The sequence below is a fragment of the Diabrotica virgifera genome, chromosome 1, assembly GCF_917563875.1.
Source record: "Diabrotica virgifera virgifera chromosome 1, PGI_DIABVI_V3a".
Lineage (NCBI taxonomy): Eukaryota > Metazoa > Arthropoda > Insecta > Coleoptera > Chrysomelidae > Diabrotica > Diabrotica virgifera.
In genome coordinates, this window is record NC_065443.1 from 82,084,299 (window position 1) to 82,104,047 (window position 19,749).

Below are 19,749 nucleotides of genomic sequence, written 5' to 3' on the forward strand. Positions count from 1 at the left end.
AATAAAAAAGAGGAAGATCTCAAGTTCGTTTGGAGATGCCAGGGGAAACACGAAACCTAGAAGATAGAGATTGCTGGAATAAAAAAACACGAAAAAAGGAGGGGCGGAAATCAATATTTTTGGCTCTCTTCTATAATACCTTTTCACCTATTTTCTAGAATTAGTACTTCATATTATGTGACATTGATTAATGTAGCTATTTTCTGTATATGTTATTTTTCGGGAAGGCAGTTAATCAAATGCTAACGTTAACATCGATCTACCTAAATCGATATTTTTGCGAAAATCGATTGCCAATCTAATGCCACATCTAAAGTATTTTGGAATTGTTGTGAAAAATGTATTAACACTATAAGAATTAGAATTATTAACCTGCATTATTTTTTAGTGTGTTCGTCTAGCAGCAGCGTTAGCACGAAGTACGATCCTGACCTTTTAAAATCGGATGTAGCTTTAGCGAAAAACAGGGTGTCCAGATTAAAATCGGAATTAGAACAAATTAGAAACGAAATGACGTATACACAGAGAGGTGTAGAAACATTAACCAAGTAAGTTCAATTCCTTTATTATCTTAGTGTGATGACGTAGGTTAAGTTCACATTCTGTTAGGGCATCACCGACATGTGTCCTATTAATGTATCCCAGTGTTTCCCAAACTTTCTTAAATAGGGGACCCCTTTTTACAAAAAATTAGTTGGCTTATCATATCCATTTCATTATACATTATTCATTATTCATTCATCTTATCATACCCATTTCATTTGGCATTTAATAACATTGCTTAATCAAAGGGTTCCGAGGCTTTATATCGGTTCTTTGAGCCTTGTTTTCTTTTACAATGGGTAGGATGCTAACCTGGCCCTTCAATCCTCCTCTTTTATCCGGGCTTGGGACCGGCTGTGAGTGTGAACGCGACTTCCGAGCTACTCAATCAACTCAGTCTTCGCGAAAATATCTATTTTCATAATCAAATACAGTCAAAGATAAATAGAAAACTAACGCAGTTTATACCAGTACAAAACGGAGTCAGGCAAGGTGACTAATTAAGCCGACTGCTATTTAATATAATAATGGACGAAATAATAGAAGCAGTACGTAAAAGTCATGGTTACAGAATGGGGAACAAAGAAATCCAAATATTATGTTATGCAGACGACGCCGCAATAATCGCCGAGACAGAACGATCTCCAAAGATTAACACACATCTTCAATACAACAGCCAAGAAATACAATATGATAATATCAACAGAAAAAAGCAAATGTATGACAACATCTAAATACCCACTACGATGTAAAATCGAAATTGATGGGAAAATAATAAAGTAGGAAGCAAGGTTTAGATATCTGGGAATAGATATAACCAGTTACGGAGATGTTGAAGAAGAATTACGACAACAAAGCTTAAAAGCAAGTAAAGCGGCGGGATCCGTTAATGACATAATCTGGAAGAACAAACACCTAAGACAAGACACAAAAGCAAGAATCTATAAAGCAGCAATTAGACCTATATTGACATATACGGCGGAGACAAGACCTGACACATCTAAAACGAGACGACTAGTAGAAACAACTGAGATGAAAATACTCCGACGAATATCAGGGAAAAGTCTGTTGGATAGGGAGAGAAGCGAAAACATAAGAAGATCATGCAATGTAGAAGACATGAAACTTGTACTGAGCAGATGGGACGGGAATTATAAATTGTAAAATTCCCTCATCTTCTTTAGTCTCAGCATCTGTTATGGCATGCAAATTTTAGAAGCCTCGGAGGTGTAACCAGAGAAGGTTCCCATTGTTTTCAATCTGGTGGGATATTTTTAATGTTATTTTATGTGCTATTAGATTGAAAATTTAATTTGAAAATATTATCTCAATTTAATTCAGGTGTATCTCAGAGTGGAAAACCTTAAAAAGATAATGGAATGATCTTCCCTGTTGAATACCAGCCTTGCCTAACTCTATTCAAGATATTTCGTTCTGCTTGATTCTGAAGCATCTGCTAAAATCACCTGCTAAAGTCATTCAGATATTAATAATATAACGAAATATGTATTCTAAATTTAGCAAGTGATTCAGGTTTTTTTTAATGAGCATGTCTGATGCAAACAGGTGGTTACACTATAAAGAATTCAATATAACAATCAAGAATTATTTCATAATTTTATACAAAGAATACTTTTAGAACGTTTGGTTATGTTTATTATTTAATTATTTTATTTGGTGGAGTATATTACGTTTTTTACTAATTTTATATTTATCTGCAGACATCTGTAATTAAGTCAAATTGTATGAGAGCTGTTTATGAATATTCTTGATTATTTTCTTAGCCTGGATTTGCCCTTAAGTGGCTCTCCATATTTCTTGATGATTCCTTATCAGCCACTTGTGAACCTCGTTTTTTGTAGCATCTTTAGTGATGTCACAAAATGGTTCTGGGCCTACAAAGATTTTGTTTTTTTGTAGCATCTTTAGTGATGTCACAAAATAGTTCTGGGCCTACAAAGAGACTTGTTTTGTCAACAAATCTGCTTGTTCAATCCCATGTACCCCTTCATGACCCGGCACCCATATTAAAGACATTTTGTTATCTTTTGCCAGGTTGTTGAAGAGATCTTTGCAGTTCCTCACCCTTTTTGATTAGACAAGGGATTCTTTACTTTATTATAATTACATGTATGTTCAAAGGCTCCTTATCTAATGCCACGACAGTTTTAAATACACCAGTGAATCATATTAAGTCTTATTAATATTTGGGACTTTTTGTTCCCTATCAATCTTCTCGGTGAATATTATTTCTTCTGGTGATCTGGTGTCATCATACCTGAGTTCATCATAAATATGGATATACTCCCAGTAGTATTTGTTCAATACATTCATACATACTATTCAATACATTATTCGGTCTCCCAAGTATTGTATGCTTTAAATCTCAGGAAGGTCATAAAGGCTACCGCTGAAATATATAATTTTAGTGGAGTCATACCTCTAAAGATGCCGTTCCTGTACTATTCAAACCTCCTGTTATATTTAAAAGCACTTCTATTTATAGGATGGTGCAAGAGGTCGCAAAAGATTGCAAAGTCGTCTGGCTTTGAAACAGGTCGCACAAGATTCCACCACAGTACTGAACCATAAGTAACTGTCGGTCGTATCACTGATGTGTATAACCAACAGATTACCTTTAGTTTCAACCCCCAGGTTTTACCTACGACTCATCTGCAGTTCCAGAAGAGTTGCGTAGCCCTGTTTATTAGGGTGTATCGAAAAAGGCGAAAAAAAAATTATTTTTTTTGCGATGGAAAAGTAATACCTCAGCCCAATCAACTGTTAAGTATTTTGGTAAAATTTTTTCGAAATTGGAAAATATCTTCCCCCCCCCCCAAGACAATTAAAAATTTTGAAAAAATGTTAACAGACGAAAAAAATTTTTATTTCGAAACGAAAATGTAATAGCTAACAAAAGTTGCCTAACACACTATTTAGTATTTTAGTAAAATTGCGTTGAAATAAAAAAATATTTTCCTGCCCCCCCACGGCAACTGCAAATTAGAAAAAATACATTAATATGCGAATTTCTTTTGTAAGGGAAATGTAATACCTTATAAAACTTAAATAAATAAATTTGGTTTAAATTGGAAAATATTTTCTGGTTTCCAGAGGTGTAACCAGGATGATCCTAACGGGGGGTTACATCTACTTGAAGATCTCTGGGGGTATGGAATAATAATGGTGTTAAGCGTATAGAGCTCAAAGTACATACATCCAAAAGGGGGGGTTATAACCCCCAAAATCACCCCCCGGTTACACCTATGACTGGTTTCACTGAGGCAATTAAAATTTTTACTTAAGAAAAGTATACTAAAACATTCTTTTTCTAACAAAATAGCCTAACTTATCCGTCTCCCTGACGTCACCCAAGTTTTTTAATACTAATATAAATATAAAGGAAAGTACAAAATTAGGTATTGTTACAAAAAAATATGGTAAAAGCATTCTATTCGAAGATGTCTTCCGATTTAGCATTAAAGTGGGGCATAGTTTTTCTGGAATCAATTCGAGTTTTTATAAATTCATCCCTCGAATACGCTCCACAAACTGCTAGAGAAGCTTGTGTCACAAGCTTGACACATCGTTCTACACATTGTTTGTAGCAGTGATATTTCTTAATCTCAATATTAAAAGGGTCTAAGTTAGGATTCTTAATAAAATCTCGCAGATTGTCACTCGAAAATCTAGAGAATATAGGTGGTTCTGTAAGGTGATATTCTTGTTAGTTAATTAACTCAAAGTAGTCGTTTGAATCAACATTTTTATAGGAGAAAGTTTGAAAACCCTCACGTTTTTTGATTTGGTCACTGACAAACTTCTTTTGATCTCCAAGGAGTAGATCATTTGAATGTCGCAGACATACAAACCACTGAAGCGGTTTTTTAAGATGTTCTTCTAACAGCCGTAGCCGTATTATGTACATCACCCTTAACGCCAGTATTTACGACTGTTTGGTCACATGCAATAGCTGGATTTGATACTTTCTGATATATCAGACAGCGGATACCGATATCCGAAATATTTGCACCCTGGCTCATGCACAAGTGTTATGTGTTCTTCCACGATCGATTGACCATAAAACTTGGTAACTGTTTTTCTTGAGCTAAAGTTTTGTCTTTGCGTCGGTAACTTTCTTCTTTTACCGATGTTCTCTCTGATTATATTTGTTTTTGTTTTCCCTATCAACCGAGCTTATCACCATTTTTCTGGGACCTCTTTGATTTAATAGAAATTCGCGCTCATCCAGAGGCACTTTTTGAGATTTGTTACAAAGACAATTAATCAGAGTGTCACATTTGCATGCTGCAGGATTTAGTTTTACTTTGTTCTTAAAGCATTGGAATTTTATTTTTGTAAATTCACTGTTTTGCCTGTTTTTAAATGGTTTCCAAAAGTTTTATATATTTGTCATGATAGGCTTTTAAAAGTTGAATAATTCTTGTATGTTAAATTATTGGAATTAAAGCCTTTTTCTATATTTCCTCCAATTTAATTGCAATCTTTTCGGCAATACCTAAAAATTCTGGCTCTTTCTTGCTGAGTTTTTCCTCTTGCAACCACAAAACTTCATCGCTCGTTTGTATTTCGGTAAAACATTTTCAGGTATATTTGGTGGTTGCCCAAAAATTGTGCGGTCCACAGCACATCCTGATTTTATTCCCCGTGGTCCTGGTTTATCTATTTTAAAAATCTTTAATTTACAAACAACAATAATAACAAAGTAAGGCATCGCACCAAACATAAGTGAAAATTACACGCACGGACTCACGAAGCGGGACATTTCAAAGAGGTTGTGAAAACTGAAAAAACAAATAAAACTTTAAATATCGTTTAAATTTGTAATTGACAACATTTTAAGTATTCTTTAGTTGATCTTAGATCGAGTTAGCACATATTTTATTCCAAATAATATAAATTGAAATTTCCATAAAAATCTGATATTTAAAAAAATTCAAGGTCGTTGGGGGGGGGGGGGCAGAAAATTTGCTTAGAAAAAAAAAATTAAAATACTAATATGCTGAAAAATAACACTAGCAACTTTTTCACGCTATTAGATATAACATTTCCAACTTTTATTTTTTCGATGCACCCTACTGTTTATATCTTTATCTCTTGACAGTGATTTAACTAAATATCTAGAATTTATTAGTCGGTTTTATCTTAAATAACTCCCTATATATACAGTTTTATTTAAAATATGTTCTCTATTTTTTTTTATTAACTTGTATTCATTTTTTCAGTGTGGAGCAAAAGCTTAGTATGCAACAGGGGGCCTGCTACAACATATCAGAAGCACAAGCTATCATGGTCGAACTTAGGAATATTCAAAAATCGCTTTCTTCGGGAGAAAAGGAAAAGGCAGACCTTATGCAGTCCCTAGCCAAACTCAAAGATGATCTTACTAGGCTGCAGCTTTCGGAAAGTTCACCCGACATATCTACTCTCAGTTTACCTCAAGAGAAGCTCAGCACAGCTTCACAAACTGATCTGTCATGTGAATTGGTTCCGATTGGTACTAGATTAGCCGAAATGGCCAAAATGAGGCTAGAATATGACGAAGCTAGGAAACGTGTACAACATATTCAACAAAAATTGGCAGATCTCGAAGAAAAAGTACAACCGGGACAGTTAGAATCTGATAAAGACAGACTTTTACTATTCCAAGAGAAAGAACAGCTTTTACGTGAGTTAAGAAGTATAACCCCGCGTATGAGGTCAAAAGAAGAAATGAGTGATATACAATTAGAATGTAAGAGATTAGAAGATGATTTGAACAAAGCTTTAGAAATTTCCAATCGAGCCATTGCTGATCGATTAAGGCTGCATGAAGAAAAACAACTTCTACTTCAACAATTGAAAGATGGTTTACGGCAAATGACGCATTTAGAATCCCAGTTAAAAACCCTATCAGCCAGTACACTGTCTGTTAGTAGTAGTTCTAGTCTAGGTTCTTTATCCACAACTAGTAGCAAAGGATCTTTAAGTTCAGGATTAAGTTTTACAGACATTTATGGCGGTCCCCAGTGTATGAGTTCCAATAATATGGATAAACCCATCGATATGGCAGATTTACATAAACGGGTTGAAAGACTATTAAACAGCGATAGTACAAACCATATCCCTTCGCCTAGTAGATCACAACCTTCTTTATCTCCTAGAAGTTCGCTTAGTTCAGTTTCACCTCCAGTATCTCCAATGTACGAGAATCTCCCTAGTATAGTGCCTCCCCCCACTTACGATCAAGTGAAGAGGGAGAGGAAACTACAAATAGATGAACGATTAGTGGAACTAAGACTCTCTAACCCTTCAATCGCGAGTGCTGGAAACATGGAGTATCATCAAAGAAGCTCTTTTCCCAGTTTGTTACCTTTAACAGATCTCTTGGAAGCTCAAGCTAGCAATATGTCGCAGGGCTCCGGATTGGGAAGGCCGAGCAGATATTCCTACGAAAGCTCAGGAGATCCGCCTCTATCCCCCATCTCTGAAACCTCACCTGCAATAGATCACGACGAGATGCTTCAAGGAGCCGCCTTATCAAGGACGTCGTCGTCGGGAACGAACACTAGGTCGGTATCGGCTGCAGTTAGTGACGAATCTGTCGCGGGTGATTCAGGAGTGTTCGAGGCTTCCAATAGGAAGAGGGTGTCGTTGGGTTTCGTCTCTGACGTGGACGTAGAAACCGCACAAGTACAAATTAAACTTAAATATAGTACGACTGAAAGTATGCTCAATGTTACGATAGAGAAAGCAAGGAATTTGAGTGCCCTTTTGATTCCGAATAATTCAGAAGTGTAAGTATAAATTTTACTTCTTAAAATACAAATAAACATTTTTAATACGATGGTGGAAGGATTTAGTTGGGAATTAGTCTCAATTTTACTTAATGATTCTGTCTTAACTGTATTTTTAATTCAAAATATCTCTAACATATTATACAACAGAGGGCATGAATGCCTGTTCTTTTTCTCTACAAGTCTCTCACCATATTATGTGTCGGCCTATACTGGGCTTCTCTCTCCAATGGAGCTACCGCCCAAATCGGGCCTTGGCCTGCTCCTGATTTCGCCTCCCAGTATTCTTTTCTGTGGCTGCTCTCCTCCAGTTATCCACCCTCAACATCTCTTTACCGTCGGTGTTCACTTCGTCTAACCACTTCTTCCATGGACTTGCCATGGGATGACACCCCACCATAGTCCCACTAAACGTTCTGTTAGATGTTATGTTATTATCAATTTCTATAAGGTAACCTGCCAGGTGCAGTGCTGTATTTTTGCATGGTTTGCTATATTCTTATTATTTTGTAAAATTTATATAACTCATGGTTGAACCTTTCTTAAGGGATTTTTATGCTTGAATGATCTCTCGTGTTTTAGTATTCGTTTCAAATAATTTTGATGTTTGTCCATATTCTTTCAGATAATCTCTCACTTTTTTTATAAACTTTGTTAACTTTTCATGGTTTTTATTTTGTTACTTTTTGTATTTAATTATTGGTTGCATATCGAATATTGTATTTTCTATTAACAATGGTTTCTATTTAGCTACATTTAGATCTACATTAAACCACATTAAAAAGTAATTCTCCTTTCAGGTATGTAAAAACTGCCTTGTTGCCTGCGGCATCATCACATCCTTCAGTATTTTGTACAAAATATGTGAAGGATCTGAAGAAGGCAACATTTGCTGATGCCTTTAATATACCAGTACCTGCAAATAAATTATTTACAAAAACTCTACAAGTCAACGTGTGGAATAGAATGTTAGATCAACAAGATAAGTGTGTGGTAAGTATAGAATTGTAAATTAAATATAGTATTAAATGTGCCAGTGTCAGAGTCCCAACGGGCGTGATATGATTCTTTACAATGTATAATATCTCAGTTGGCTGTAATATTTTAAATATTCCTAAATAAAAGTCAAACAATTAGGAATGAACGTCATAGATTTAATGACATCATAACCCACCTAGTCCAGGCTGTATCGTCGCCCCCGTCGGGTAATTTTTTTTTTGTACAAACTTACTTAAAAAGAGGTCCTTATAACAAATCCACAGGGTGCCAATAGGTGCCGCGGTCGGAAAATTGTTTGAACAAATTCAAAAAATCAGTTTTTTTCACTTAGGACAATTTTTTTGTGATTCTTTGGTTCATTTTGAGCAAAAAAGTTCTCTTGTGATTTTTCTCTAAAATTGATATTTGTGGAGTTATATGCGATTTAAAATTTGAAAAACGCGAAAATGGCCATTTTCAAGGCTTATTAACTCGGTTAAAAAATATTATTATTGTTCGTTGGGTGGTTAACGAAAACAATTAACTTAAATTAAAATAAGTGTAAAACAAAGAACAGTAATACATTGATTTATTTTTGGTTAAAAAAGACGTGCTTATATCTCGTAAGGGGGTTTGTTATTGTTTGGGCCCAGCGAGGGTTGTATGACCGACCGATGACTGCTGAGGTTGTGTATCGACTGATGTGGCTGAACTCAAAACACATGTCTGTGGTTTTACGTTGAAGACTAATTTATCGGCATAAAGAGGCTGGCCCTTTATCTGGTGTTTTAAAAGCTGAAAACACTTTTGTAGTTTTAAGAAGCGTCTTCGAATGCATTTAAAAAGTGATTTATTGACATAAGGTCTGATAAGGTAACTATTTAATGGGGAATTTGTTTCCCAGAAAAAAACATTAATTTTATACAATCTGGTTTTGTATTTTAGGAGCGAAACACATGTGAATTTTAAATGACCCATATTATTTTCGTTTAGAAAAGAAAGTTAATATTTAAAATTGCAATTAAAAAAATAATAAATGAAGCGTGTCGCTATAATTATGAAAGTCAGAAAGTGACTAAATCAAAGTTTAAAGCCCCCCCCCCCTCTACATGATCCTGAAGAAAATTATGTCATGAATTTATTACTGAGCTGTTATTTTTAATTATTAACAGTGAGCGCTAAGAGCGTATTGAGGTGTATCAATGTGAGTGCGGGCAAGATGCACCATTCCAGCAGTCCACTGGATGCTAATCCTAACTATGCACTCCCTTGACATCTAAAATTCTATTATTTTTAATTATCTATGAGATACCATTCCCTTCCGGTCCGTATATTCTAAAAAAATCTGCCGTTGTCATGTCCCAGATTTCAGCAGCGAAGGTGATGAAAAAAATTGGGAAATTTGAAATTTTTTTTTGAAAACACGTGCTTGAAGGAGGAAGGCGATGGATAGGGACGACCGGAAAGAAATTCTTGAGGAGGACAGGATTAACTCTCTCCATTGGCGTTACAGCCCAAATCGAGCCTTCGCATCCTCCAAACTGTACCTCCAACCTTGCTGGTCTGGCGCCGATCTTCTCCAGAGGCTAGGACGCACACAGTGTTGAAAAACCAGAATGATGATAATGATAATGTTGTGATAACAGGTCTTATCAAAGCTTAATTTTAACGTGCCTGAACAGCAATTAGACAGGAGTAGTCTTTGCATTATCAAGGCACGGCCTGTTTCCCGCCATAGTTCATTTTGAGATCTATTGGCTTCGGTTATTGTTATAAGTCACTCTGCAACCCTATATACGTGAAACTAGTGACTCATTCGACGTTAAAATCTCCAAACGTAACATCTTGAGAGTTTCTTATATCTTGATCAGCAGGCAATAATGAGGGAAATATAAAATTTGGCAATCAAATTATCTGGTCGTGGAAGAACATAAGAGTAAATGGCACCTATAATGTGAACCAGTATACGCAATGAATGTACCATAAACTAAAAAAAATCCAAAATAATTACAATCATCAGCGAAACCTGAAATTAAGTAATCCCACTTTAACGTAATGGACAAAAGGGATAAAATTTTGACTTTTAACTTGAGAAACATGTGGCATGATTACTTAGTATTTGCAAAAAGCCGGATACAAAACGGTATAATCAAAATTATATTTTAAATGTAAAAATTAAAACGAAAAAATTTAAATAGCTTCTTGTTAGGCCTATTGCGCTGATCTTTCTGCTTTCCTATGTGGAGTAGACAAAAAAGAAGAAATACCGTAGAAAATCAAACACGTGCTACAATATTCAAGGCAAACACTTAAACTCAATTACTAAATTAACATTAACATTCCAAACTAAACAATGGACTCAATGAAATATATTATCTGCCAACGAACTCGAGATTAGATAAAAAACAAATAAAAAGAAATATGGATAGCATGCTATATAAAAAATATATAAAGTCTGTGAAAAAAGAATATTAAGAATAACGAGCGTAAAATGATTTCAGATACGAATTGAACTGAACTGAACAAATTGCAAATTGAATACTAACACCGATAACTGGGAGTTGAGATAATTCTCAACCCGACTTAAGAAATACCAACCAAATGGCTGAAGTCTGAGTTTATTCCACTTCCAAAAAAAAAACCAGGAGCGAAGATATGCGAAGAATACTGGACGAAAAGCCTCACGAGGCATCAAAAGCTTTTCCTAAAGATAATCCATAAGAGAATTCACAAGTTGTAGCAAATTTCCCCCAATCAGTTCCGGTTCATAAATGCTGTTAGTACGAGAGGGGCTTTGTTTTCATTACAAGTCTTATTCCAGAGATGTAGAGACATTAATTTCTACCTATATGAATGTCTGGTTGAATACGAGAAAGCGTTTGATCGATTACATCACGCTAAGATGATGCAAATACTAAAAGAAGCAGGAATTAACAACAAAAATCTGAAATAATTAGGAACCTTTAATGGAATCAGAACGCAAATCTCCGAATTTAAGGTGAACACACTGAATATTTGAAAATCATGCGTAGAGTCAGGCAAGGCTATATTTTTACTCTTCTCATCTTCAATCTCTACTCTGAAAGAGTATTTAACGAGGCTGTACACGAAAAAAAAAGGCTGTCCACAATATGTCTGCAACGAATACTGCAATTGAACATTGAACGATGGATGATATGTGTAGAAGATTGTATCATGGAAGCATTTGAGATATGGCTATATCGGTGAATACTTCAAATCCCGTGGAATTAAGTTCTATATAATCCGTATAATTTTGGGAGATACATTTTTCTTTTATGTTAAATATGTTTAGTATGTTGCTTGGTCATATACTGGTAGTATCTCATACTTTGGTTAGATTCACGAATCACATAAACCTGGGGCTGTTGTTTTCTATGAGTTTCTCCACTACCTGGCTCGCTTACCTTACTTATTCCGTGGCGTTACAGCCCTTCGTGAGTTTTAGCCGACTCGACAACATGCCTCTATTCTTCTCTGTCTTGAGCAATCCCTATCCAGTTCTCCAAGCCCATAGCTTTCAGGTATCGTGCTATATTATCTCGCCACCGGAATCGATGGCGTCCACGTGGTCTTCTTTAAGTTGGGACTTCGTCCCGTACCTGCCTTACTGTTCTTTGGTCAGAATGTCTTCTGAGGTGTCCTGTCCATTGGAGTCTTCTGGACTTTATTTCTTTTATGATGTTGGCGTCTGGGTCTATATAAACATACGTGCATAGATATCGGCCCACTTAAAAATTTGGTCATTTTTGATGTCTCATATTTCCTAAACCTGTTGGCCGATTTAAGTGATTTTTTGAACATGTTATAGCCTGAGTCTTTAACAATACCACTGTAATAATATTGTTGCTAAAGAGGTAAATTTTCAATATATACCGGGTGTACCAATCAAACTGTGTTTTTTTCTCAAAGTTCGCATCACCCTGTGGAATATTCTAGCATTTATAAAATACTCAAATTAAAACCCAACTATAGCCTCAGGTTTTTTTAACATTCTGTTTTTTTTTATTCATTCGTTTATGTTGGATAATAAAAAAGTTAGGTACTTTAACAACTATACATTTTCTCCATCAATACACGGTATTTTTAAATAAGTGCGACAAACTTTAAGGGATAATTCTGCATGAAAAAATAATGACAGTTGGCTTTATAAACGTGTGTCCGCAAATGTTTCGTTTCCGAGATACGGGATGTTGAATTTTTTCTTACAAACTGACGATTTATTTTATTGCTTTAAAACCGGTTGAGATATGCCAATGACATTTGGTGGCTTTTGAGACGTAGTTATTGCACATTTTTTGACATAAAATTAAGAATTTAATATTCACCATTAGCGCGCATACGTGTAATATGACCGATCATATTACCCGTATGCACTCTAATGGTGAATATAAATTTCTTAATTTTATGTCAAAAAATTCCGCATTAACTATCTCTTAAAACCTACCAAATTTCATTTGCATATCTCAACTGGTTTTAAAGCAATAAATAAATCGTCAGTTTGTAGAAAAAAATTCAACATCCCCTATCTCGGAAATGAAACAGTTGCGGACATACGTTTATAAAGCCAACTGTCATTATTTTTTCATGCAGAGTTGCTCCTTAAAGTTTGTCGCACTTATTTAAAAACACCGTGTATTGATGAAGAACATGTTTAGTTGTTAAAGTAACTAACTTTTTTATTATCCAACATAAACGAATTAATCAAAAAACAGAATGTTAAGAAAACCTGAGGCTATAGTTGGGTTTTAATTTGAGTATTATATATAAATGCTAGAATATTCCACAGGGTGATGCGAACTTTGAGAAAAAAACACAGTTTGATTGGTACACCCGGTATATAATGAAAATTTACCTCTTTAGCAACAATATTATTACAGTGGTATTGTTAAAGACTCAGGTTATAACATGTTCAAAAAATCACTTAAATCGGCCAACAGGTTTAGGAAATATAAGACATCAAAAATGACCAAACTTTTAAGTGGGCCGATTTCTATGCACGTAAGTTTAGTTTTTCGAGCTCTTTGTCAGTTCTTATCCTATATTGTCCTGCTGCTTCATCAAGCACAGACCCAAAGATCTTTCTTAGGATTTTCCTTTCCCAAATACGTAGTGTCTCTTCGTTTGCCTTGTTATCGTCCAAGTTTCGCTACCATACATCACTACGGTATGATTGTTTTATATATAGTCCGTCCGCTATAATTTTTCCCATGCGGTACGATTCATTTTCAATCAAATTAATCAAAACATAAATTGAAACGAACGTCGATGTGTATATACATTTTGTATACTGTATACTATATACTAGGCACATCGGCGTACGTTTCACTTTCTGTTTTGACTTAATTTGATTGAAAATGAATCGTACCGTATGGGAAAAGTTATAGCGGACGGACTATATGTAGTTGTATCTTTGTACGTCTTGTTAGTTGTTTCGATTTTATAAGGTTTTGAAGGTCATAAAGACATCTGTTGCCGGCTTGTATCCTATTGTTCATTACTTGTGATCCTTACCGCTTATCCAAATAATATAAATATTTTGAATTACTCTAATAGAAAAAAATATTAATTATTTACTATATTACTCTATTACTAATAATTTTATTTCTTGTTGTTGTAGGGGTGCGCCCAAGTGAGTTTAGCGGATTTCAACATCCATAACGTTTCTTCAAAATGGTACAACTTGCTATCGTTACAAGAAGAAGTTTCGGCGGTAACCCACCTTAAACAGGAGTCTGATGTGTCAGTTCGTGAAAGATCCGATGACAAGCACACCGGGAAAGAAGAAAGTTCCGACGACTCTACAATAATTTCTTCACAGACGTCAACTTTGACGCGAAACCAAGAAACCGTCTTCCCCCCAACGATTAATCTCAATTTCGAGGAACTCTACGATTGTTTCAAGAATTCCGAGGAGTACGAATCTGAAGATTCCGATGAGGACTTAGAGGAGGACGAAGAAGAGTGTGAAGAGGAAGGAATAACGGTGGAATTTAGACCCAGTGAAAAATTAGATGTAGTTTTGGAACATGGTATTGATGGAGAACCGGAGTATTTCGATAAACAGACAAATACTGAGTGTACATTCCATCCAGAGCAAGCCAAACAGATGAGGTTACAAGCGTCGAAGCAAGCTGCTGTCGTGGACGATAGAGGTGCTATCAAAAGGTAATATTTAAGTCATAGTTTTGTTGTTTCGTCTCGTATATTATTCAGCAAATATTCAAATATTTTTTTTAACTTTGTAATATATATTTACAATCTGTAATATTAAGAACAATATAAATTATTTGACTGAAAATCCATTGATCTCTTTACATAAATTAAATTAAAACAAGTGAAAACAAGTTTAATTATTATAGGTGTTTCGTGGTGGTGGTGGTTGAGTTGCGTGTGTGATCTTATTGACAACGGAAACAATTAAATGAAATTAAAATAAATGTAAAAACAACAGTCAAGAATATATTTATTTATTTTGGTAAAAAGGCGTTCTTTGCTTATATCTCGTAAGGGTTTGTTATTCTTTTTTCGAGCGAGGGTTTTATGACCGACCGGACTGCCAGCTGTGTATCAGCTGAACTAGACCACAAACACTAATCTGTCATTATGTGGTTCTACCATATGGCCAGACAGGCGACAATTTAATAGATCTGGTGTTTTAAAAACTGCAAAGACATTTTATCTGAAATAGGGATATATTTCATTTCTTAAAACTTAACAGGCCCTTCTATGCATATGGTTTTTATATTAGGAGTGAAACACATGTGAATTTTAAATGACCTACATATATTATTTCGTTTAGAAAGGAAAGTTAATATTTAAAATTATGTGGCAATTAAAAAAATAGTAAAATAGTAATTGAAGCGTGTCGCCACATAGGTTATTCAAATCTTCTTGCTAAATAGGTCCACTATTTTGAATCTCTTCAAGCGTCTTACATCATTAGGATCATCAGTGAGGTTACTGGCCAACTCGTTTGAATGAGATTCTAGTCTCTTGGAATATTTTTTGTAATATTCTGCTGTTACTGCTTTTATGGATGGCACATTGAGGTACTCTATCACATTATTTGGTACATACCAAGGGGCAGTCAGCATTGTTCTAAGGACTTTGTTCTGGAATCTCTGCAGTATTTCTGGGTTTGTTTGACTGGCTGTCCCCCACAGTTGGATACCATATTTCCACACTTGTTTTACCATAGCTTTATATATCAGTAGTTTGTTCTCAAGAGATAGTTGAGATTTACGACCGATGATCTAGTATATTTCTTGGAATTTCATTCCTAGTTGTTGTTTTTTGTGAAAATGTGCTTTTTCCAAGTTAATCTCCTATCAAGGTGGATTTCTAGGTACTTGACAGTATCGGGTTGTGGGAGCTGTGTTTCGTTCAGAGTTACAGTTGGATGGGTGGATTTACTCTTATTCGCCTTTATCTTCCATTTTTTAAGCCATCGTTGAATATTGTTAAGGTCTTTTTGAATAGTTCTGGGTGCTGTGATTGGAACATGGTCAGAGACTAGTACAGCGGTGTCATCAACAAAAGTTGTTCTGTTACTTGTCGATAGATCATCAGTGTACAGCAAGTACAAAATTGGTCTCAGGACACTTCCTTGAGGTACTCCGGCTTTTATTGTTCTTAGGTTTGTGTATTCATTATCCTGCTTGACTAGGAAATGTTGGTTGGAAATATAGGTTTTTTAGGAATTATTTAGAACGGATGGAGAAGGTATTTCTTTAGCTTAAATAGGATAGCAGAACAATACCTTTTATTTTCTAAATAATTTCTGATGTGTTTTAGTATACCTTTTATCTTCCAAATGATTTCTGATGTGTTTAACTAGTTTATATTCTTGTTCTATTGTTAGGTGTTGTGCTCTGAACCCTAACTGGTGTTGGGGTATTAGTTTTCTTTCTTCTATGATTGGGGATAATTGCTTAAAAGAAGTTTTTTTCAAGTTTTTGATAAAACCGGTAGCAGGCTTATTGGTCTGTTGAAGTCACCTGAGTTTTATTCTTCTCTGGCTTAGGTATGAAAATAATTTGAGCAACTTTCCATTTTTCTGGGTAGTACCCTAACCCAAATAGATAAAATAAAGTAAGAAAACTGTTTTTTTTATTTCAGATAAGAAATAATGATAACCGTCCACAATCTGTTTCTATATAAAATTATCTTAAGAGGCCACAAAATCTCACGGGATGAAAAAAAAATATATATTTTGAAAATAATCAAGTGTGACCATGACATTTTAATAAAAATTCCTTAACCATAATAAAGCAGCAGGATACTTGTTTAAACACAATTAAAAGACTGTTTTTTAAAATTATATCATTAATTAATTTCCTAATTAAATACTCGTTACATAAAATTATCTGACGGTATATATTTTTCTTCTTCTATTGTTGTAATTAATTGTCTATAAAATGTATTAATTTAGAAAAAATGAATCCCATTATTCATATTGTTTTTATCATAAAGTCACAACACGTTAATAACAAGCATTGATTCATGTAAATAAGTTTCAATTGAAAAGTTTATTAATATTTTTATTACATTTGAGTATCTTATACCGTATCTGATTTATTATATTGAAAACTAAATAGTTTCTTTGGAAAATAATGTTATATTAAGTAGTTATAATGGCCTAACATCTAATGTAGTAAAATCATAATTTTAATGTTGCTGTTCCGCACTCTTTTTCGTCACTCATTTCTGTCCATCGTGTTTTTTTTCATTTAAACCTTTCTCTCTTAAGTCCTTTCTCTCCTTAAGTAGGTTTCTAACCACGAAGGCGTAACCAGAAAATAGGTCTCAGAAGTTTATTTCTTCGGAAATAAAACTTTGGAATTGTTGTACATAGATGTCGCTACGGCATCCGTATCTATAGGGCTTTTCATTCACAGTCATTTGTTTCGAGCTTCTGTCATGTGTCACACAATATTAATATATCTACGTCATACGTTATTGGTATATACCACGACACAAACCAAAGACGTATGACGTAGATATATTAATATTATGTGGCACATGACAGAAGCTCGAAACAAATAACAATCGATGAAAAGCCCTATTTGTTAGTCGTGATTCGATACTAGTAGGCTCGATTTATTTTAGTTTGTTCAGAGATATCCATATATATGTTACAGTTCAAGTTGATTCTCAGTTAGAGTTGACTATTCCTAGTTCGAGTCAACTACAACTAAAACAAGCAGTAAAAGTTGATTTGAAAAATTTAATTCAACTTTTACTAGTTTGAGTTGACTATTCCTGGACCGATTCAGTAAATATTGATTATACGAGTATAATCTCACGTGCTTTTTTCCGTTTCAACTACTTATCATGCTTTGAACATATTCGCGGTGTGCAAGTACTTGGAAGGGGAAACGAGAAACGACCCTGCGCGAGTCGCGGTGAAATATTGCAACTATCTTAAATAATTCATATTGTCAATTGAAATTGTCAAATTGACGTATATTTCATACCTTCTGTCAATGAAGCAGAAAAATTATATATTGCTCCACAATATTGATATGATATGCAATTATTATATAAAGGTAAATTTAATTAATTTTATTTTGCTTGCAGTACTGCATTTTAATAACTAATTTTATTTACTACATACAATTGTTGACGTTTTCATAACATAACCTGAATCTTATTTTTTCTTCTTATTATTTTTTTGGACTATGGCCTTGACAATTATCCAGTAACCAGGACTAATATAATTGGCCAATATAATTAAAAGTGCGAATTTTAGTATAGAGCGTAGAAATAGGGGTCGCTTTGCCGAACAGGCCAAGAAATGAAGCTGAAAAAATGGAAAAACCTCGCAATTTTTTCGTCCAGCATCGATTTGTACAAAAAATTTGGGATTAGGCTAACTTTATCCTCTAGTACATTTTCTAGCCGTTGTACGCTTTTGGTTTTTTAAGGGTGATAACTACCCCTAATTATTGTAAAAAATATAAAATAACATTTTAAACTTTAATATTGTCAACATTTAGTTTTTATTAGTTAAATCATCATTGTTTTATGCTTTTTAGAATATAATATTATAATATTTCAACTTTTAAAACCACCCTTGTTGAAGCTATATATAAAAAAATTATTTATCCTAAAAGAATGATTTCGGCTTGCATCGATTTGCATAAAAATTTGGGATTAGGATCATCTCACCCTGTACTTAATATTCTATATCATGCCCAAGGGTGTTGATTATTTTTAGGGGTGTAAACTACCCCTTTTGTCAAAAATTATATAAAACATTGTAAACCTTAATATGAATAAAATTTGGTTTTGATTGGTTAAATAATGACTGTATTATGCTTTAGGATATAATATCATAATACTTCAACCCTTAAAAATCACCCTTAATAACATTGCAATTTTTATAGGTAATTTAATAGATCTATACAGAAAAAAAGTAGAATTACGTACAAAAAACATTTATTTACACAAAAATACGAATTTACAAATACAAATACAAATACAAATAGTTTTTTAGTCGTCTTCATCGAGATCGATGTCATTTTCGTCTTTTTCTATTCGCGGTGTGCAAGTACTTGGAAGGGAAACGAAAAACGACCGTGCGGGAGTCGCGGAGAAATATTGCAACTATCTTAAATAATTCATATTGTCAATTGAAATTGTCAAATTGACGTATATTTCATACCTTCTGTTATTGAAGCAGAAAAATTATATATTGCTCCACAATATCGATATGATATGCAATTATTATATAAAGGTAAATTTAATTATGTAATTGTATTTTGCTTGCAGTACTGCATTTTAATAACTAATTTTATTTACTACATACAATGTTTACGTTTGCATAACATAACCTGCATCTTATTTTTTCTTCTTATTATTTTTTTGGACTATGGCCTTGACTATTATCCAGTAACCAGGACTAATATAATTGGCCAATATAATTAAAAGTGCGAATAAAAGTACAGAGCGTAGAAATAGGGGTCGCTTTGCCGAACTTGCACGGTCTAACTGGTGGGCTATCTTATAGCTATAAGAGCTAAATTATATATAAAGACTTTGTAAATTAAATTCCGTAAGATCCCTTAGTTTTTAAGTAGGGTGAGTTTAAAGCGCTTGAATAAGGAGTTGTTTGCTTGTAAATAGAGGTTTTAAGCAGCTATACCTCGCTAAATGTTCACTGTAAAGAAAATCTTTGCAAAGGTTAATTTTAGTTATTAAAAAGATACAATTTAATAAATACTTTATAATTTTTTTTGTATCTCTAATATTTTCGGAGATATTTTGAGTAAAAGATAAGATTTATTTTGAATAAGAGATATTTGACGAAATTTCAGAAAAAAAATTTATCTCTCCAATCTTCAATTTTTCTAAATGTCAAATAGGTCAAACTTCTTGGGTGTATTGATAATACATATATAAAAAGAAT

At 34.0% G+C, this 19,749-nt stretch overlaps 1 protein-coding gene across 2 annotated transcripts in view; it reads left to right on the plus strand.

Annotated features, from left to right (window-relative positions):
• Positions 1-19,749, plus strand: part of LOC114327550 (protein kibra) — a 177,417-nt gene that overhangs the window by 144,126 nt on the left and 13,542 nt on the right. For both annotated transcript variants that reach the window (XM_028276225.2, XM_050657343.1), the window contains 4 exons: positions 389-548; positions 5,790-7,340; positions 8,141-8,333; positions 13,957-14,504. In XM_028276225.2, coding sequence (XP_028132026.1) covers positions 389-548; positions 5,790-7,340; positions 8,141-8,333; positions 13,957-14,504 — 2,452 coding nt within the window. The remainder of the gene's footprint in view (positions 1-388; positions 549-5,789; positions 7,341-8,140; positions 8,334-13,956; positions 14,505-19,749) is intronic.